The sequence below is a fragment of the Hordeum vulgare genome, chromosome 5H, assembly GCF_904849725.1.
Source record: "Hordeum vulgare subsp. vulgare chromosome 5H, MorexV3_pseudomolecules_assembly, whole genome shotgun sequence".
Classification (NCBI taxonomy): Eukaryota; Viridiplantae; Streptophyta; class Magnoliopsida; order Poales; family Poaceae; genus Hordeum; species Hordeum vulgare.
Genome location: NC_058522.1, coordinates 379162721 through 379185426, shown reverse-complemented (window position 1 = coordinate 379185426; position 22706 = coordinate 379162721). Strand labels below are relative to the sequence as shown.

The following is a 22706-nucleotide window of genomic DNA, read 5'->3' as shown; positions in this document are numbered from 1 at the left end:
GTCAAACTCAAATGAATATCCGCTTCCGGACACTGGACGTTTATCGGAGGCAGATGTAATAAAAACAAAGGATAGGATGAAATCCAACAACGCACCAACAAATCAACCGCTTTATGCATCCGTTGATTTGTTTATGCACAAGCAAATTACAAAGTTTGACTCATGGAAACTGGGATTTTGTCAGAAAAAAATGCATTAACTGAGGTATTTCACATCATAAAATAGTTAATAGTATCTGCATCCTAGCAAGGAAAAGACATAATATGAAACCATTAAAACATATAAAATTAACTGGAAGAATATACTTTTCTGTGCCTTTGCTCAGCTGAACTGTATAGCCGAAAGGAATGGTGTGTGGTGCACATATGTGAATACTGATAAAAAAAGGTGTGCTCCCTCCGATCCAAATTAACTGACGCACACTTAGTACAGCTTTAGTATAAAGCTGTACCAAGTGTGCGTCAGTTAATTTGGATCGGAGGGAGTTGCAATTTTAATAACGTGCGACATAGGGAACAAACTTCATTGCTTTGTTTTGCATGATATAAAAAGCATTGCAGTTGACTATTTCTTTTTGTATCACAGTAACTCAATTACAGTTGCATGTGATTCACACTTGGCAACCCAGTAACAGATAAGCCATGTCTTATGTTATGTTTTACTTCAAACAGCAAGCCTATAACTGAACTCGATACAAGGATTGAATTTAAAACTTTGCAAGAACTGTGTTGTGCTGGAAAAGTAAATTAGTATCTACAACCTGATTCTAAACTCCAGTTTCAACAACACAATATGTCCCGCAAAGGGCACAACAAAAGGCGTGCTACAACATAGAACGAAAGAAACAAGGCACTACCTGGCATGCAAGGTTGATCAAGTGCCATACTGACACCTCTTCTATTGTTTCTTTGACTGATGCAACAACGGAAGATAACTTAACTGGCTGGATTGAAAACCACTCCTTATGCATCTGCTTCTTCTATGAATTCTTAATCTGTTGATGATTTCTGATGAATCATTGTCACTGCTGCATTTTTTGAAAGGGGTCTCGAAATCTTCCTTCTGTTGGCCCGGGTAAGATGGCTGAACTTTAATTGGCTAGATTTTCATTTTGATATAACTGAATGCTCTTTGTGGATATGAAAAGTGATGAACATAATTTAAATGTACCATGGTCTAGTTTGTAGAGACCAACCTAAGCAAACTTTAATGTACTACCTCTGAAAAGTAATATAAGATGTTTTAGATCACTAAATAGTGATCTAAAATGTCTTATATTACTTTACGGAGGGAGTACTAACTAAAATGGAAGGTGCAAATACCACGCAAGGGCAGGGGCGGAATGGTCACGTTCAATAGTTTGTTCTTTTAACAGTAAAATGTCAAGTTGATAAAAAACTAACAGTATGAAGCAATAAGTCCATAACAGGCTCAGGAACCATTCAAATCATGATGGCATAAGGCACATGAACAACAGCCACCAATTATCCCCACCATTGCAGAAACTACTACAAATAACTCCTACGAAGCAGCAAATGACTAACAAGCTTACCATACCTACATGGCTACATCATATGTGTGGTGTATGATATCTGCTTTCCTTTGAAATTTGTGATCAGATTTCGGTTATCCATCTACTAAGTACTGACAACCACCTGTTGTATCTGATCAGCAACAATCCTTGCCACAACCTCTGGCGAAAACCTCTCGACCATGTCTTCCCTTGCCTTCCTCCCTTTTCTCCTCGCCTCCTCCTGATCACCAAAGACACGCCTCATCAAAGCTCTCAGATGATCAACTGATGGCTCAGCGCAGAGATGACCCTTGAATGGCCCTTCTGTGACCTCAGTCAGCCTGTCCACGTCCAGTGGGTACCCATTCTCTTCAGTCAGGTACTCTGTTGAGCCTGACCAATTTGTCACAATAACTGGCAGTTCCATGGCCATGGCTTCGACCACCGGCCTTCCCCACCCCTCGCCACGGGAAGGTAGCACAAATGCATCTGCAGCCTTGTACAACCTTGGAAGGTCGGACTGTGGGACATGCTCATCAACCACCCGGACTTCTGCCCATCCTAGCACTGGCTCCTCAATGCTGGATTTGTTCATAAATCTGTGGATTTTCCCTCCAAAATCAGTGTCAGAGTGGTAAGCATTGGTCAGTAGGTAGAGTACAACATCATCAGCTCCAGAGAACTCCTGCAGATAGGCTGTCAGAAGCACATCCCAGCCCTTCCTCTGCTCCCATTTGAACACACTAAGAAACACAAAACCTTTGCCTTTGGAGCTATCAGGATTCCATGTAGAATCATCGGGCGCCATGACAGAGAAACCAATCGGAAGAGGAAAGGCGACGTGCTTGGCCGGATCAAAGAACGTGACATCGACGGCCTGCACTACCTTGACGACCTTGGAGGGATCGACCCCGCTCTTCACGAATGTGGAGACGTGGAACTCTGTCGGTACCCAGACAGCATCCATCTGGTTACAGCGCCTGACATGCTCCGGCGAGACACGGTCAGTCTCGAACATCGTCCGGCCAATGACGAACGCCGGCTCGTCGTATCCGGTAGGCGGGCAAGGCAGAGACTCGTACATCGGCGGGTACCACGCGCCAGGCTCGCTGTGGCACACAACGACAGCCCGAGAGAGCTCACACCGCGCAGTGGCGAGCCTGTACGCCAAGTTCTTGGACTGCTCGGGCAAGCCCTGCCAGAACTCCGGCGACTCGAGGTCGCCGTGGTGCGCGATTGAGAGCGTGAAGTTCGCACCGACGCCTTCAGAGACATTCTCGTCAAGCGAGGCGACGTAGGACCAAGCCTCGGAGCAGTAGCCGCCGCCGGAGGCGAAAGGGGCCATCCATAGAACACATGGCGGGCGTCCCGCATCCGTCGAGGTATCGGCCGCGGGGACTGGCTCCGGCGGGCTGAGGAGGGAAGACCTCGGTCTGAGGAGAAGGTGGACGAGGCGTGGCAGCGGGTTGCTTGAGGTGGCGAAGAGCACGGCGAGGACGAGGGCGAGGAGGGACGGCGCCGTGAGGAGGAGAAGGAGGTGGCGCTTGGCTCTGGGTTTGGGTGCTGGAGGGAGAGCCTGTGCCGGAGGTGGGCCTGGCATGGTAGCCGAGACGGCGGTGGGGCACGAGGCCGGCTGCGTCGTGGCTGACCGACGGAGAGCTCAGTCGTCGGCGAGGCAGATCGGCAGGCAGGGAATACGGACGTGGGTAGCTCAGTGAGAGCATCCCTTCCCTCGAATTTCCATTTAACTCATATTTTTCCTTATAAAAAGTTATTTGAGGGGAACTTTTTAGGGATTAAGCATCATCTAGCAGATATCTTATAATCTTATAAAGTTTCTTTGCAAAAATAATCATATAAAGTTTACTTCCACAAATATGGTTTTCCCCCTAAAATTTTCCTCCACTTGCTCCTATTTAGTCCAATCACGGTCTTTCTCACGGAAAATATGGTCGAGTCACTTTTTTTTGGCTCGCCCTCGGCTTTCTGGCTAAACCATGTCGTCATCGTCGCCGGCCATCCTCGGTCCAATGATCGTCGGATGGAAAGCCCCACCTCGCTGCACCCCTCGCCATCCTTGCGAGCGCAGGAGACCCATCATCGGTCATGAAAATCGGTGACGCAAAGAGTTCTCAATCGCCAAAATTGGGCCCCTTGGTGTGCAGCCCCCCTTGTAAGGTGGGCGCCTCTAGGAGGCTCTCGATGCGCATACACCCCTATGGGATCCGTCATGGGTGAAGTCTTGGCCCTGGTCCTCTTTCGTCATGAAACTTCCAAACCTATTTTTGTTTGGTTTTCTCTGACTTTTTTGTGGTGTTTCTTAGAAATACCAAAAACAGAAACTGTCATTGGACTTTAAATTATTATTATTATGTTAATTCAATAAACATTACGTCCAAAGTATATGTAATTGATAGCAATGTAGCACGAATCATACAAAGATTATAGGTACGTTTGAGAATATCATAGACCCATGACATAATAGTTAAAGTCTAAGATTTGTCCCTTTGAAGATACACTTTGTGCCTACTTGGTATTATGGTGTCCAACATCGTCTTTGTAGAATCGAGAGTATGTCTAGAGGGAGGTGATTAAACTATTTGACTAAATAAAAACTTATCATTTTTCCAATTTTAGTTGTAGGCAAGTTTTAGCAATTATATCAAGCCAAGCAACACCCTACACATGCAAGTCAAAGATTTGAGCAACGGAAAGAAGAGACATTGCATATGTATGTAAACGAGGGGCAGAGAAATGAAAGGCAATGAAGACGCGGTGTTTTTGGCGTGATTCTGATAGGTGATGTTATCGTACGTCCATGTTGATGGAGACTTCAATCCACGGAGGATAATGGTTGTGCGAGTTTACGGAGGGCTCCACGCATGAAGGGTCCATAAAGAAGCAACCTTATTTATGTCATCATAGCTTCCGCCCACGAAGGACTAGCCTCACTCGGGGTAGATCTTCACCAAGTAGGCGATCTCATTGCCCTTACAAACTTCTTGGTTCATATCCGCACGATTTGGAGGCTCCAAAATGACACCTAAACAATCTAGAAGACACCACTCCCCAAAATGTAATAGATGGTGTGCCAATGATGAAATCCTATCTCTTTTGCTTCAAAATATAGTCTTCTCAGCACTCAATCACTCTCTCACAGAATTTGACTTGGTAGAAGAGAAGAATTGGGTGTAAAGCAACTTGGGAAAGCTAGAAATCAAGGATCTTATGATAGAAATGGAATCCGTTGATCTAAACACATGAGTTGGTGGTTCTCTCTCAGAAAATGCATATGAAGGTGTATGCTTTGTCCTGGTTGTTCTCTCGGAGTAGGTGATGGTGGAGGGGTATTTATAGCCTTCACCAAAAAATCAACTTTTACATTCTTTATGCACAACTCAGTGACACCGACATAAAATATAGGTGGGCAATTACAAATTCGCCACAAATATGGGTTGAGTTTGAGGAGTGTCAGAATAGCGCAGACATATGGACTAATTTTGGAGATGTCTAGTTGGGTGGTAGATTTTAGTCCCGGGCATATAGGTAGGAATCGAGAGGTCCGGTTGGAGATGCTCTCAAGACCTACATTGGCAAGCTAAGCTAGCTTACGTAGATCAAAGGATGCTCCGAGAGAGAATAGGGAACCCTGTAAAAGTGGATAAAAGCATCTCTAGCAGACCTGGTAAATGGTCGTCTCGTAAAAAAAATTACGGCATCCCATAAACCAAATTTGGAGGACAGCGGACGATGAGAAAGAATAGATCGTGTAAATACATATCGTCATATTCAAACTAGCATTTCACACCACATATTACATCATTAAAGTACAATATACAGAAATGGAGTTCATACAGAAAGACAATGCATAAAACAAAATTAAACTAGGACTACGCATCATCATCATCACCGGGCTTCTTGACGTGGAGGTGGTACTCCATGAGCGAGTTGGAGACGACGAAGGTGAGCTCGTACTCCTTCTTCAATGCCTTCACTTGTGCGGATGGAACTTCGTCTCTAGTGGCGGCGGCCTCCTTCGCATCGAAGCACGCTTTTTCCATCACCGGAGATGCTTCGCCGTGGGCGAGAAGATCCGATCCATCCTCTCAAAGTTCCTCCTGGCCAGAACTACACGAGAGAGCATCGTGCAAACGTGTCTTCTCCTTGCGCCACTCCTCCACCGGCGGGCGGAGGAAGGTGCTCCTGGTCTCATCATCGTTGCGATGCTTGCGAGGCAGATCGTCGGCGCGGCCGCGAACCCCCGGCCACCCCTTCTGCCACCCATGCACGACATTAGGGCTCGGATCCGGTGGCTACGCATGCCGCAAATTGTTGTTGGAGGAGAGTGATTTCTCGTTGGAGGAGACTGGATTTGCGACGGAGGGATAGGGGAAATGGAGGACGGGAACCCTAAAAGTGGTTGCCTCTTGTGTATATTGTGGATTCACAGGGAGTTTAGGCCAACTCCAACGCATGACCCCATTGAGTCCGGGTGTGTTTGTTTTGGCCCAAACGAACAAGCGCCATGGCCCAACTGAAAGGACATGGATGTCACCTAGAGGGAGGGTAAATAGGTTCTTTAAAATAATTACGATTTAGGCTTGAACAAATGCGGAATAAAACTAACGTTTAATTTGTCAAGCACAAAACCTAAAACAACTAGGCTCACCTATGTGCACCTACAACTTATGCTAAGTAACATAAACAACTAAGTGATAGCAAGATATATGACAAGAAACAATATGGCTATCACAAAGTAAAGTGCATAAGTAAAGGACTCGGGTAAGAGATAACTGAGGCACACGGAGACAAGATGTATCCCGAAGTTCACACCATTGCGGATGCTAATCTCCGTTTGGAGCGGTGTAGAGGCATAATGCTCCCCAAGATGCCACTAAGGACCGTAATATCCTCACGCCCTCGCACAATGCAGGATGGCGTGATTCCACTAAGGGACCCTTGAGGGCGGCCACAAAACCCATACAAACAAGGTTCGGGCAATCTCCACAACTTAATTGGAGGCTCCCAACAACACCACAAAGCTTCACCACAATGGGATGTGGCTTCGAGGTAACCTCAAATGCTCGGGACAATCTCCACAACATAATTGGAGACCCCAAAGCTTTCCCGGAGCTTTACACCACAATGATTGAGCCCCGAGGCACCACCAAGCTTCTAGGACACCAAATCATCCACGGAGAACGATCTCTAGGGTACCAAATACCCAAGGGTAATATTCTTCTCAAACTTCAGTTCCACGTATCACTCTGGAGAACTCAAGCCTATGCACCAAATGCAATGGCAAGGGCACACGGAGTTCCCAAGTCATTATCTCCCAAATCCCTCCACAACAACTAATGTTATGGAAGAAAATGAGAGGAAAAACGAAGAAGAACACTGTTAGAGCATATTTCTCCATATGTGGTTTTGGTAATTGATGACAATCCCTATGTACTAATGGTTACCTTAAGTTATATTCGCATGATGTGTCCATAGGCACTTTTTGAAGTCCATATGTTGGTCTCAAGGAGTTTATATGATTACCAAGGTGGTATTCAAAGCATTATCCAAAGATTGGTCATAAAGACACAAGGTTGATCAAGACTAAGCAAAGAGTAAATCAAGATGATCAACACACAAAGTGTACAAGATGTATCGAGAGGGATCAAGTGATCCCATGGTATGGTAAGCATAGTCCATAACGCTTTTTGTGTACTAACCCATGGTCTTCGTGAGAATTCTATGTGGGGTTAGGTGTGGTTCCAAGGGCTTGCGTCAAGAGAAAGATCTCATTCAACCCATGAAGGATGAAATCAAGTGGTGATCGTCATCATGCTTGAAGCTTGCCCTCCATTGTGGTGGCAGTGGACTTGTGAAGATGTGTTGAAGAGTGGTTCACCCGTAGTGAGTATGGGGGAGCAATCATCTAGTCTTCATCAAGCCAATGCAATCAACAAAGGTGGTCCATCTTGAGGAAACCAAGATCATTGTCATCTAGCTTAAGAGGACTAGGCGCAAGGTATAGGTTTGCCCTTGATAGGTTCTTCTATTTTAGGATAGATCGACGTATTGTCAAGGGGGGCTCTCAAGTGAGTAGCAGGAACGTATCGTTCATTGAGAACTCAAACCATTTGCATCCTTGCATCATATTTCTTGGATCTTGTTTGGTGTTTCTCTTTGTGAGTTTTAGAGCTTATGATCATCTTCATGACAAGCTTGAGTTCATCGAAAACAGAGTCCATATGCATCTTCTATGATGTTTTTGATGTTGGAAGTTTTGTCGGTTCTTCATTCGTAGAGGTCCTGTTTGGATAGCTCTTGTCGACCTGAATCCAACAAGCTTGAGTTTGCTCGATTCAGAGCTCATATGCGAAAGTTATGGCAGTTTCAGTGCCCAGCGGTAGTACCACTCTTGGAGCGGTAGTAGTTTTTTACTACCGCTCTCTCGCAATAGTACCGTCCAATACTACCGTGCCGTCGTACTTTTGCACAACCTCGGCCTCAACGGTGGTAGGCACGGAAGTAATTTTTTACTACCGTGGTTGGTGAACCTACCGTGCGGTAGTACCGCTCCTAGCAGCGGTAGTACCTCTCTGCTCGGGCTGTGAGTGGGGGTAACTATTGGATTCTTTCCCCCACTATATAGAGGGGGTCTTTGTCCCCATTGGATATCATCCATCCATTGAGCTCGTGTTCTTCCCCCATTTTTTACCTTCTTAGAGCTTGCTAACTCTCAATCCTTCCAATGATTGTTGCTAGTTCTTGAGGGAAAAGAGAGAGGAGATCTAGATCCACATCTCCACCAATCACTTTATCCTCTATGTGAGGGGAACCCCTTAGATCTTGATCTTGGAGTTCTTTGTGAGCTCCTTGTTCTTCCTCTCATATTCCTCCATAGCTTTTGAGTGTGAGGGACTTGACCACTTCGTGTGTTCATGCCATTGCATTAGTTGCATCGGTTTGAGTTCTCCATGGTGATACGTGGAAGTGAAGTTTCAGAAGCTTATTACCCTTGGGTACTTGGTACCCCTAGAATTTGTTCTTCATGGATGCTTTGGCGTCCTAGAAGCTTGGTGGTGCCTCAGAGCTCAATCATTGTGGTGTAAAGCTCCAGGCAAGCGTCAGGGTCTCCAATTAAGTTGTGGAGATTTCCCCGAGCATTTGTGTTCACCTCGAAACCATATGCCATTGTGGTGAAGCTTCGTGGTGTCGTTCGGAGCCTCCAATTAAGTTGTGGAGATTGCCCCAACCTTGTTTGTATTGGTTCGGTGACCGCCCTCAAGAGTCCCTTAGTGTAATCACGACATCTTGCATTGTGCGAGGGCGTGAGGAGATTATGGTGGCCTTAGTGGCATCTTGGGGAGCATTGTGCCTCCACACTGCTCCAAACGGAGATTACCATCCGCAAGGGTGTGAACTTCGAGATACATCGTCATCTCCGTATGCCTCCGTTACCTCTTACTCGAGCACTTTAGTTATGCACTTTACTTTGTTATAGCTATATTGTTTATTATTATATATCTTGTGATCATTTAGTTTTTATCTTGCTTAGTATAAGTTATTGGTGCACATAGGTGAGCCTAGTTGTTTCAGGTTTTCTGCTTGACAAATTAACGTTAGTTTTATTCCGCATTTGTTCAAGCCTAAACCGTAATTATTTTAAAGCGCCTATTCAACCCCCCCCCCCCTCTAGGCGACATCCACGTCCTTTCAAGCACGAAGAGCTCCAAGTTCTAGGTCCAAGGGGTTCCCCTCACATAGAGGAGAAAGTGATTGGTGGAAATGTGGATCTAGATCTCCTCTCTCTTTTCCCTCAAGAACTAGCAAGAATAATTGGAGGTATTGAGAGTTAGCAAGCTCGAAGAAGGTCAACACTGGGGGCAAACACGAGCTCAACGGATAGGGAACTTTCGGGAAGAAGCCCCCCTTAAATAGGAAGGGACAAATCCAACTGTTACCCCCTCAACCCGAGCCAGAGCGGTACTACCGATGATAAGAGGTAGTACCGCTTAGAGTGAGCGGTAATACCGCTCAGGCAGAGGGAGGCCGAACAGAGAGGTGGCAGGGCCAAAAGTATCACCTGGAGCGGTAGTACCGCCCTACGGGCGGTACTACTGCCCAACACTATCGGAAAGTCCAACCAAGAAAGGTGTCCAACTTATGGGCAGCAGTACTGGCCAGCGGAACCAGCTAGACAACTACCACCCTGGAGCGTTACTACCGCCAGCCGAGGCGGTACTACTGATGATAAGAGGTAGTCATTCCACATAGACCACACGCAACAAATGAAAACCACAACTGCCGTACCTTTCGCATATGAGCTCCGAATTGAGCAAACTCAAGCTTGTTGGATTCAGGACGACAAGAGCTATCCAAACAGCGACCTCTATGAATGTGCAGTTATGAAAATGCCAATGATATAGAGATGTGAGACCTCTATGAATGAAGAACCAACAAAAACTCTAACATCGAAAACATCATAGAAGATGCATATGGACTCTATTTTCGATGAACTCGAGCTTGTCATGAAGATGATCATAAGCTCTATAACTCACAAAGAGAATCACCAAACAAGAACTAAGAAAGATGATGCAAGGATGCAAATGATTTGATCTCTCAATGAATGATACGATCAGGCTACTCACTTGAGATCCTCCTTGATAGTGCGGCAATCTATCCTAAAAAAAGAAAAACCTACCACGGGCAAACCTATACCTTGCACATAGTCCACTTGAGCTAGATGATGACGATTTTGACTTCCTCAAGATGGACCACCTTTCTTGATTGCGTTGGCTTGATGAAGACTAGATGATTGCTCCCCTATACTCACTGTGGGTGAGCCACTCTTCAACACATCTTCACAAGTCCATTGCCACCACAATGGAGGGCAAGCTTCAAGCATGATATCTTCGTGATGCTCCACTTGAACTTGCACACCGCAAACTTGATGACGATCACCACTTGATGTCATCCTTCATGGGTTGAATGAGATCTTCCTATTGATGCAAGCCCATGGAACCACACCTAACCCCACATAGATCTCTCACGAAGACCATGGGTTAGTACACAACAATGTAATGGACAATGCTTACCATACCAACGGATCACTTGATCCCTCTCGGTACATCTTGTACGCTTTGTGTGTTGATCAACTTGATTTACTCTTTGACTTAGTCTTGACCAACCTTGTATCTTTATGACCATTCATTGGATAATACCTTGAATACCACCTTGGTCATCATATAAACTCCTTGAAACCAATAGATGGACTTCAAGAAGTACCTATGGACAAATCCTATAAATGTAACTTAAGGCAACCATTAGTCCATAGGGATTGTCATCAATTACCAAAACCACATATGGAGAAATATGTCTAACACCAACGCAAGACCCTATCCCCAAATTTTGTTCGTTTCGTGTCCAGCTGCCCCATTTTCGGCACAAACTTGCACCTTGTTTGCGTCTAGGCAGACGGTGAACGAACGCGCACGCGCCTGCTCCGTGTCCACCTCGGGCCCGCATGGCAGCCGCCCACCTACCTCCCATCATTTGCATTTACATCACATGCGCGGGGACCCGCCTGTCAGCCACCTAGCCGCCCGATTGTCGTTCTTCTTAATGTGGAAGCCTTGGACCGGTGAGTCCACAACTTCCACTTCCGAGCCCACCTACCTCCTCGAGCCATGACACGAGCGAGAAAACCCTAGGCGCTCTTCCACTTACTCTCCTACATCTTCTTGTCGGCGGCCATGACGCGTGGCATTGGCTCGGCAAGGGGCAAGCACGACCACGAAGTTGGGTCGTTCTATGGTCGTCGCCGCTCCACGACCTCCGTGCCACCCTCTCCGCTCGTGTTTGCCATCTCGTCGACAGGGGTGACGTTGTGCAGTCGGCCCTACATCAGCATCGGCGTCTGCCTGCACTAGTGGGAGACAGTGATGCCACTATCATGGAGCGATGCACATTTTCCCAATAACTGGCATCTTTCTGCGGATCGAGTGCCCATCACGTTGGTCCTGGTGAGTGGCCGCGCCCGCCTACCACCAGATCTTTTCTACGACCACAGGTATGCCATCGATTCTCCATTGTGGGACACTTGGCTCCACGACGAGCATGCCGTGCAAGTGCAATCATTTTTTGGTCGTTCCTTGAGCCCATGGAGGTCGCGTCTTGCATGCTACACGCATGCTCTGAGCCTGCTCCAAACACGTGGACGTACACGGGTGCGCGGCCTCACCCCGACGCCATCTTCGTCCCCGCCGGCGCCACCTCCCATGGTAGACGAGGAGGAGGCGGATCTCATGAGGTGGGTGATAGAGCACTCCATGAACACCCACGACGAACGCCTATAGGAGGGCGTTGAAACCCAGTTGTCCCTCTCTGCGGTCGACATCGTCACCATCCCGGAGCTGTACATGGATGTCAAGGAGGAGGTGGTGAAGGAGCCCCCGTGATGAGGACATCGATACCATTGTTACACCTTCTATACCTACTAGACCAGTTACTAGAGCTCGCGCACGCCAATTAAATTACTAGGTACTTTTGTTTCTTGGAAATCCTTCTAATGTTCATGAACATATGATGCTCCCTAAATTAGATACTTCTGTTTTGCTTATAAATGAAGGATCTATCATGGACAAGGAGGATGGCCATTGGAGCAGGATCAAGCATGGAGGGCAAGGTGCACATGCGGGAAAGAACAAGGGAGCTTCGAGTGGTGACTTTCGGTCTTTGAAGCCACCATAAGGAAAGAATGAATGCTTGGACGAAATATACAAGATGTCATTTCATATATTTCGTCCATAGGCTATTATAGGTGTTGTGTCACCTTATTTTTGGGCCAGGCCCATGTAATTTCGAAATACTATCACATAGGTTATTTTTAGAGTCCGTATGTGTGGGGAAACCGAGTTTAGGATTGTTTTCGGACCCTCCTCCAAGGGTCACGAAAATCCCTCTCTATTCCCTCATATATACAGCCCTTAGGGCACCATTTAGAATTTGGTTTTGTTTAGATTACAAGTTCGCCATAGCTGCAACTTTGCATTCTTCGTTTGTCTTCTATGACCATACCAAGATGTCACAGAACCCCACTTTCATCAATAAAGCTTTCCTCTTATATTCGCGATATCCAAATTGCAATTTCAGTTTTTTGCTTGTTCTTCATTTGCGTGCAGGAAACAAACCCCGTGGTCAGGTTGATCGTGCTCCGGCATGGTCAATAACCTCTCGGAGTTGGTTTAGCGATTGCTAAGGCGCGACGTCTTCGCATGTTCGTAGTCAGATCGTCAAAGTATAGTCCACCAAAAACGATAGCCACCATCTCATCGAAATATAGGGACAACTTCGCCTCTATCACCCCCACCCCCACACCATGTGGAACCCATGCTTGGTGGGCCAAGGGTGGACGTGGTCATCCATGGTGGAAGAGATGGTCTATTGGGTGGGTGTCGAGCCATGGACGCCCACACTGCAATGGTCATCTGAGTCGTCCCCGCCACGGGAAGAGGTGGTGCAGGTGTCAATGTCAAAACCGACTGATCTCGAGTAGGGTGCGAACTACGGATCTTGGATCGATGGGTAACAAGGGATGAAGGAGACGATGGTTTACCTAGGTTCGGGCCCTCTTGGTGGAGGTAAAACCCTACGTCGTGCTCTTGTTGTATTGATGAAGTTGTATAGAGTACAAAGTTGATCTATCTCTAGATCGAATGTTGTGGTCTAAAACCCTAATCGTAATGCGTAATGTGTCTCAATATGATATTGTCTATTGACTATCCTAGCCTCGGTTTATATAAAACACCATAGGCCTAGGGTAACAAGAGTCCTAGTCGGCTACATCGGTGTACAGGAGTCCTTGCCTTGATCACCAAGTCTTGTGGAATCTTCCTTGTATATGTCATCGGTTGCTCGAAGTAGCACATGAGTCCGACCCGTAGAGATAGGTCGGCGGCTCAAGGACCCCTTAGTCCTGGACTCCCTCAGTAGCCCCCGAACTGGCCACCAATGTCCTAGTCTTGATCCTCACGCGTCCTAAGTCTTTGGCTTGTGGGGCGAGTTCTTCTCCCCATTTATGTTCTGCCAACACCAGTTCAGCCTTGACTTCTCGATTTCCGAGAATAGGTCTTCAAGTTGGGGACGCTCCTCGGTTCTTCCGTATAGTTCTTCGTCTTTGACCGTCGGTCTTGAAAACTGGTTCAACAAATCTTCCCATTTTGATCTTGAGGATCACCGAGATGAATCCGAAGAGTTCACACATCGGGCATCCGAGGAGCCCCTTTAAGTTATCGGCCTTTATTAATGGCTCACTATTTTTACGCCACACCTCAGGTTTGAACTGTTTCCCATGTGAGTATGTCCTCTTGCGTCCGAGCTCCAACGTTGAACTGCATCCGAGGTGTCCTTCTCAGCCAAGCTCCGATGATGGTCACCGTGCGAGGTGTCATAGATTACCTCGGTCTTTTAAAAAGTTGAACGAATCCAGGCGAGATTAATGCCGGAAATGCTTTCTATGAAGCCAATCACTTGCGCCCGAGCTTTATGTTGGACTACTTCCGAGGTTGTGCACCACCTTGGACGTGGGCTGATTTCGATCAATGCAATTCAATTACTTTCGAGATATATAGCCAGTAGCCCTCAAGGTGCGTGTCGGTCTAAAACCGGATATGCGCGTGAAGGAAAAAAACCGTTTATCCCGATAGCCCATGAGACTCAGGTCGATTCGCTAAACCGGACTGAGGATCAATTCCTTACTCGGCAGCATACTTTAGGAATTAAAATGCGGTGTGTAGTAGCCTACGAGACTCAGGTTGAGTGCGGCCAACCAACCTTTAGGAATTAAAATGTGGTGTGTAGTAGCCCGCGAGACTCTGGTTGAGTGCAGCCAACCAACCTAAGGATCGAATCTCCTCGGAAACTTTATTGCACTTGTTGCGTACGTTATAACAACGTCGAGGTGCAGATCGGCAGGAAAGATGCCGAATTGCGGGTCGGAAAAGATTTTCCAGCTGGTGTAATTTATACTATGACGAGCAGTATAACCAGTAGCGCCCGATACTTGGGTTGGGTAACATGGTCGGCCCTAGGATAGTATCTCCCTGGGAACTATTTCATCCTTTAAGTGTGTTTTGACAACACCGAGGTGGAGCTCGGCAGGGAAGATGCCGAACTGTGGGTCACAAAATATTTTCGAAGCAGAACCACCATGCAGAACACCTCGAACAAGAGGATGTCCGCCTGCTGAAAGAAAAAACATAAAAATAGGTTAATGGTGTCTAAAGCATGGAAAACCATAAAACTGTAGCAAAAACTTTACGTCCGAACTAAATCAATTTTGTTGGTGCCAATCTGAAAATTGGTCTTAAAATTAGTTTGTGCTTCCGTCGTGCTCTAACATGACACATCCGATCTCAAGATTTCAAGTGGGTCAACGTTCGGCTTCAACATCCATATCCCGAAGGTGGAGTGTTTCTCTGAGTCCAGTTTAGTAAACTAAACTCTAGCTGTTTAGAATGAAACCAGGCAATCCGGATGTTGGCTATACACTCGGGTCGAGAAAGGAGCGGTAGAAAAAGACTTTGCAACAATCAATAAGAAAACATTTATTATAAAACAACTCATATAAATTTTTAAGATCCCCCAGATAACATGAGTAAAGGAAGTGTTTTTAACAAACAACGCTTTTAACAAGCGAAGTTTTTAACAAACAACTTTTTGTGTAACACAAATATAATGCTTGGTTGAATCGCGCATAAATTAAAAATTGAAAGAAGGTTGAGCATGAAAGGCGACTTAGGTAGTTAATATGATGGGTATTGATGACGCGATTCGAGCTACGGCGGGATAAGGTCCCATCCCCCATACCGGTCATGAGGCAGCCAATGAAAAGCTCGGCTTGATGAAGTGACATAATAGCACTTCAAAAAGGCCGAGGCAAAACCCGCAGTCGAGCCTAGGAGACAGAGTAGTTCGGCAGTGCGACGGCGAAGGCTCCACATCAGTCGACCGTGTCGACGACCCAATTTGGTTGATGGAGGCATGACGACAACGTTGGTGCACTAAGGTAACTATCTAACACGGTCGGAGCCGATCACCTGTGCACATAAAATAGTGTAAGCCAAAAGTATTATCAAATAATAATAATAACCCTCTACTTAATTAACCTAAGTGAAGTAAATAATTAGATAAATGTAGCCTAAGCATCGAGGTTCCCGAGCGAAGAGCTCGGCTTGATGAACTCGCAATGCGGCATGATCGATGTGGCGAGGCGAAGCCCTCTAGTCGAGTCGATGTGATGAAGCCAGTCGGCTGGTGACGCCAAAGTCCTTGGAGAAGGTTGATAAAGAGATGTCGGAGCCCCCGGTCTAGCCGAGGTGACGAAGTAGATCGGTAAGTCAACATAGAGCCCCCCATGTGAGCCGACATGTTGAAGCAGATCGGCGTGGCGGACGACGGCTTGAAGCGATGGCGCCGCGATGTCGGCGCGGGTCAAAATTTGTGACGCGGTCAATGCTGGCTTGATCAAGCAACGGAGCGTCCGTCCCGTACAACCCGTGGGTGACGAGGTTCTCTTAATGAGTATTCAGCCCTTGTCATGCTCAACTCTTGGTCGGCTCATCGAGGTGATAATCTGATGAGGTTTACTTCGGCTCGACGAAGTGATGATCTGTTTAACGCGGGTGAGCAGTCATGGAGCAACGTTGTCGAGCTGGTTTGACACCAATGTGACGGTAAATATTACTTTGGAAAAGGCTTTAAAATTAGTTGGCACGTGTTTGAGAACAACACACAATACCCTAGAAAAAAATCCTCCAAAAATAATGTCCAATACCATGTTCATGAAGAAAGATGAACTCGGGCCGGTTTAGTTTTCGCAAAGAACACAGATCCAAAAAATTGACGCACTCAACGGACGTTTTCTGAAGTTTGGACAATTGGATCGGGTTAAAAAAATTAGGTGTGGTCGATATAGGAATTCCACAGCCGATGAACGGTGGGATTTTGCAACGGATGCCCTAGATGGACGCTGGACCCGTCTCCCTATACTCATCCAGATTCCCGTCCAGATTCGACAAGGCTCCGGTATATTGAAGATTGTCGGACATTCCTCCATAGGAACGTGACAAAAATTTGCAGAGTTGTTCTAGATACAATTCTTCACAATTCCACTTAAGTAAGCGTAAAAGCGACACTCGAGGAAAGAGGGACGACAAACACAATTTTGATGTCCAGAAACAACCGCAATCTGCACACGAGCCATCAATCCTTCAGCGATCACATACCGAAACTCTCATTGTGAGCACCAATGTCGGTGTCAAACCCGTCTGATCTCGAGTAGGGGGTACGAACTATGGATCTTAGTTTGATGGGTAACAAGGGACGAAGGGGACGATGTTTTACCCAGGTTCGAGGCGTCTTGATGGAGGTAAAACACTACGTCATGCTCTTGTTGTATTGATGAAGTTATACGGAGTACAGAGTTGATCTATCTCAAGATCGAATGTTGTTGTCTAAAACCCTAATCGTGTGAGCGTAATGTGTCTCAGTATTATATTGTCTATCGACTAGCCTGGCCTCGGTTTATATAATGCACCATAGGCCTAGGATAACAAGAGTCCTAGTCAGCTACATTGGTGTAGAGCAGTCCTTGTCTGGTTCACCAAGTCTTGTGGAATCTTCCTTGTATATGTCATCGGCTGCCCAAAGTAGCCCATGAGTCCGGCCCATAGAGATAGGTTGATAACTCAAGGACCCCTTAGTCATGGACTCCCTTAGCACGCGCCTCCGGCAGGCAGCCACCGCAAGCGCCACTGCCCCACCTCTCGATGCCACCGTTGTGCATCAACCTCACCATGAACGACGACGAGGACAATGGCGTGTGAAGACGGCGACAACATCCAAGATGACTGAGGAAGTCCAGGACTAAGGGGTCCTCAGGCTACCAGCCTAACTCCTATAGGACGGACAAGTGGGCCCCTCTATGGCCATTGCGTGAAGGCCGAGCAATGAGACAACTTCGTGTTTGGGAAGGAAACCTTCACTGCCTTGGTGTGTCCTCCAAGACAAGATAGCCGGATCGGTAGTTTTATCCCTTGCTCGTAACCGACTATGTGTAACCCTAGGTACCCCTAGTGTCTATATAAACAACAGAGTTTAGCTTGTAGAGGGACAGAGCCATCATCTAGGGTTTAGTGCATCTGATATCGTGGTAGATCAACTCTCTAGTCATCATACACACATCAAATACAATCAAGCAGGATGTAGGGTTTTATCTCCTTGAGAGAGCCCGAACCTGCATAAATATTGTCCCCCTGTTCCATGTTCCCCATTGATTCAAGATCCACAGCTCGGGACCCCCTACTCGAGTATTACCGGTTTTGATGACATTGGTACTTTCATTGAGAGTTTCGTTGTGGGATCGCCAAAGGGTCGATGGCTCACCTAATCATTAGTAGTGACATCTACAACAAGGATGAATCAATCCCTAGGCAGATCCTCGCATTCGGCGGCATCATGTTGCACACACATCTCACTGACCACCTTGGACAGATTGGAGGTTCGCCCCCGATCGAGAGATTAGATTTGGTACTTAGTGTTCGTCGCTGACTCCTAAGGCAACCTCGTCCTTACCAAGATCTCGGCTTCACCCGATGAGCTCGGAAATCCCGAAGCCTTAACTTCGGGCCCCTTGCTCGACCCCATTCCTAGGTTGACTCTCACCTTAAGTCAGGCTTTAACCTCGGATCTGACTACTGAGTCCAGAAACCTGGGCTCGGCCTCGATTGAGCACGCTCCCTGTGCCGACGCGCCAGAGATCAACTCCGAAACCCCGAGAAATCTAATCCAGCTAACCTCTCGCTATTAAATGAGACATTGGCTAGGAACCATACGATGAACATTACGTGTGATCTAACCTTGACCCATGCTCGGATTGTTCTTGAGGCTAGCTACGGGGAATTTTACGTCCCACCCACCACTCACTTGGTAGCCACTATCGAAGATTTAATCGATATGCTGAACTACGCCTCTGAAGAGGCCGAAGACATGGAAGAAGATGTCGACGACAATGTCCCTCCCATCACGGGGCGGTGGACAGCCACATCCGCATATGATGTTTATATGGTGGATACCCCCAACACCACTGGGTATTGGTGTCAAAACCGATAGATCTCGGGTAGGGGGTCCCAAACTGTGGATCTTGAATCGATGGGTAACAGGAGACAAGGGAGACATTGTTTACCTAGGTTTGGGCCCTCTTGAAGGAGGTAAAACCCTACGAGTATCGAATACACAGATTATCTACCTCGAGATCGTATGTTGTAGTCTAAACCCTAGGAATAATGATATTAATCTACCCTCCAAACTAAAACCCTCGTGTTTACATAGATACGAGGGGTACCAAGTTTACACAATGTCGGTTATACCAAGAAGTAAACATGCCGATATTATTATCTTGACTTGGAGCATACACCAAGTCTTCGAAACAGTCCGCTCTGGATGAGGTGTCGCCTTGTAATTTGGGCTCCAATGATAATCATAGGGTGGCCCACGAAAATAGGTCAGCGGTCCAAGGACCCCTTAGTCCCGGACTCCCTCGGTAGCCCCCGAACTGGCCTCCAACGTTGTAGTCTTGATTCCCAACAACTCCTTGTGTCCAAGGTCTTCGGCTTGCGGGGAGAGTTCCTCCCCCACTTATACTTGGCCGATAATAGTCCGGTCATCGATGACTTCCCTCTTTCCGAACAATATATGTGACTTAGCCTCAAAGGCCAACCGTTCGATTGTGAATAACACTTTTGTCTGACAACTTTTTTAGCGAAAGGTCACGACTGGTCATGACCACTAACGAGTTACGAAAAAGCGGTTCAAGGCAGTTTTCTCATTAGCACGTTCCATCAATACGGAGATCGTGTCCCGCTTTTTAGGGGATATGGTTTATAATATGGGATATCCCACGGGCGCATAACTGCATGATTTATCGAGAAGTGGCGAGGTTCGTGGCGGGACAGAGGGGCTCTTGGTATTACAGTGGCTTATAAAAGGAAACCATCACCACAGCATACATATGCTCCTCAGATCTCACATTGCCATAGCCTTCCCCAATCCTGAGAGCTCCAAGCTTCACCCTCTCCCCAATCTCCTCGAACCCTGTCTCCAATTCGTACATGGTCGGCTCGGGTTCGAAAGGCTAGTGGGAGGTCACTGGTGTTACCAGCAATGACATTTTGGAGTTGAAGCATGATGGCTACTTGTTAGCGAACATTGTTCACCGGGCTCCGGAGAAGGTCCATGCCATCCCCATGCCTAGAAAAGGCGGGGGAGTGGTGTTCATCCCTCACTTCCTCTGGGGCCTCGGCTTCCCTCCCCAGCCCTTCGTACGAGGTATAATGTTTTATTTCGGGTTGGATTTCCATGATCTCCCCCGAACTCTTTCTTGCATATTTCGGCCTTTATCGTTGTTTGAGAGGCCTTTTTTGGGTCCAATCCCACTTCATCTTGTGGTTGAAGGTCGTCAACCTCAAGCCGAACATAGTTACACAGAAGGCACTCGATTGAGGGGGAAGCTGCAGAGGTGGAGGCATTGCAAAGGTGCATCTCCATCTTGCTGAAGAAGAATATCTATCTGAGCAATGTAGTTTAGGTCATGCTACACCGCCACCTCCTCCCTTGTCAGCATCGGGCTACTCCGATGTGGTCTTACAGTCCGGATAACCTGGTCGTTGTGCGAAACTTCTTCCGCATCACCCAAGAAAAGTTGTGGAAGGTGTTATTCAAGCCGCGGGAGACTTGGTCGGTCGAAGAGGAAGACATCAACATCGACGCAACGAATCCTCCCGGACCTGTAATATTTCCTTATACGTGTTTGGGTTTTTCCCCTTTTAACAAGGTTCTCATTCCCCTTTTCCTCTGCATTCGCAGATCCGGCTGGAGACGAACTAGCAGATCAACTGCCCGGTGTTGTTGCCCGAGGGCCCCAGGACGGGTTTATTAACGGCCATGCTGGTCGAAAAGTCGTACACGATGTCAAAGAAGAAGGATGAAAAGGAGGAGAAGAAGAAGACCCGAGGAGGCCTCCGTTTGAAAGGACATCCATACACCAGGTCCGAAGACACACACATTCCCTCTACTCTGGAGGGAGAGGAGGAAGAAGGCGGGTAGGAGAGCGACTGCTCCCATACGAAGAAAAGGGCAGCGTCTGAAGACATCGAGGGAGATCTAGATCCCAGTATCCCAAAAAGGCAATGCATGGCCAAGGTGGCCTTGTTCAATGATGTTCTAGACTCCATCGAGGAGCCTGGGGACTTTGTAAGGGTTCCTCGAAGGACCCTCAAGGTGAGGCTCCACGCGCAAAGGTATGGATCCAAAATCCCAAACATCTTTTCACATTGATATTATTTTATTGACGATAGGCATACTTTCCATATTGTAGACTGCCGCCTGATTTTCCCACCGATCAAATTTTGGAGGGGGATTCCTTGCAAGTCAACCTGGTGGAGAGCAGAACCGCCTCACATAACACACCTCCCCCGATCGTCGAGGAGATTGGGGAGGTGGTATCTTGAAGGACTGATGAACCACAAGTATAGGGGATTAATCATAGTCCTTTCGATAAGTAAGAGTGTATAACCCAACGAGGAGCAGAAGGAAATGATAAGTCGTTTTCAGCAAGGTATTCTCTGCAAGTGCTATAAGTAATAGTGATAGATTGTTTTGTAGCAAAATAATTCGTAACAAGTAACAATAGTAACAAAGGTGCAGCAAGGTAGCCCAATCATTTTTATAGCAAAGGACATGCATTAAAGTACTCTTATATAAAGCAAGCGCTCCCGAGGACACATGGGAATTTATGTCTAGTCATGTTCATCATATTGAGTTGATTCGCGTTCGCTATTTTGATAAATTGATATGTGGGTGGACCGGTGCTAAGGTGTTGTTCTTACTTGAACTAACAATCTACTTATGATTACCCCTTCTTGCAAGCATCTGAAACTACGAAAGGAGAATTACGATAAATCTAACCATAGCATGAAACATGTGGATCCAAATCAGCCCCTTATGAAGCAAAACATAAACTGGGGTTTAAGCTTCTGTCACTCTCGCAACCCATCATCTACTTGTTACTCCACAGTGACTTCCTTTAGGCACATAACATGGTGAAGTGTCATGTAGTCGACGTTCACATGACACCTCTAAGAGAAGTAACAACATACATATCATCAAAATATTGAATGAATACCAAGTTTATATGATTACTTGTAACAAGACTTCTCCCATGTCCTCAGGAACAATAGTAACTACTCAAACATCATAAACAGGTTCAAGATCATAAGTGTAATAATAATAATAAAGGATCTGAAAATAATATATTCCATCAACTAATCCAACAAGCATCAACTGCAAGATGTAATCAACACCACTAGTAACCCACAGGTACCAATCTAAGGTTTTGAGAAAGAGATTGAATATAAGAGATGAACTAGGGTTGGAGATGAGTTGGTGCTGGTGAATATGTTGATGAAGATTGGTCCTCCCGCGAAGGAGGAAGCGTTGGTGATGATGATAGCTTCGATTTCCCCCTCCCGGGGGGAAGTTTCCCCGACGGATTATCTATGTGGGAGAGCAAAGGGGCCTCTGCCCAGGTTTCCGCCTCGATGTAGCATCGCTTCGTCCCGAAAGATAACTTATGATTTTTCTAGGGTAAAACACATCATATAGGAGAAGACAGGGGTCAAGAGACCTCGGATATCATGGATGAGGCTAACACTTCGGCGGCCGAACAGCGACGACACCACCTTTCAAGGAATAACCCCCGGCATCGAGACCCGCTTCTCAGGCACCGTATCTTTGGAAGTACTATTCAGCTCGTCCGATAACTTCCGCAACGAATACTTGATCTATCACATCGTTCATTTTCGCAGCGGCTATCAGGCAATCCTCGGTCGTACATCGTTTGCTCGTGTTAACGTCGTTCCCCATTATGCATACTTGAATCTGAAGATGTCGGGACCCAAGGGTGTTATCACCATTAATGGTAACACTAAGCGATCTCTTCGAACCGAGGAACATACGACTGCTTTGGCGGTCGAAGTCAAGACCGGTAATACAGCTCCTCAGCCCCAGTTTCCCGTCAAGGAAAAAGGGGTGAATAAGCGAGTCTGGGTCCCACAACAGTTCTCGGATTCCTCCCACGCTC

General features: G+C 46.7%; 1 protein-coding gene across 1 annotated transcript; it reads right to left on the bottom strand.

Annotated features, from left to right (window-relative positions):
- Window positions 1–1343: 1343 nt before the first annotated feature.
- On the bottom strand, window positions 1344–3224 carry LOC123398235. Its single transcript, XM_045092730.1, has one exon. The coding sequence runs from the start codon at window positions 3111–3113 to the stop codon at window positions 1638–1640; it is 1476 nt and encodes a 491-aa protein (XP_044948665.1). The 5' UTR covers window positions 3114–3224; the 3' UTR covers window positions 1344–1637.
- Between the last annotated feature and the right edge of the window lie 19482 nt (window positions 3225–22706).

Coding starts and splice junctions, on each gene's coding strand:
- LOC123398235 (XM_045092730.1), bottom strand. CDS start 3,113: ATGCCAGGCCCACCTCCGGCACAGGCTCTCCCTCCAGCACCCAAACCC.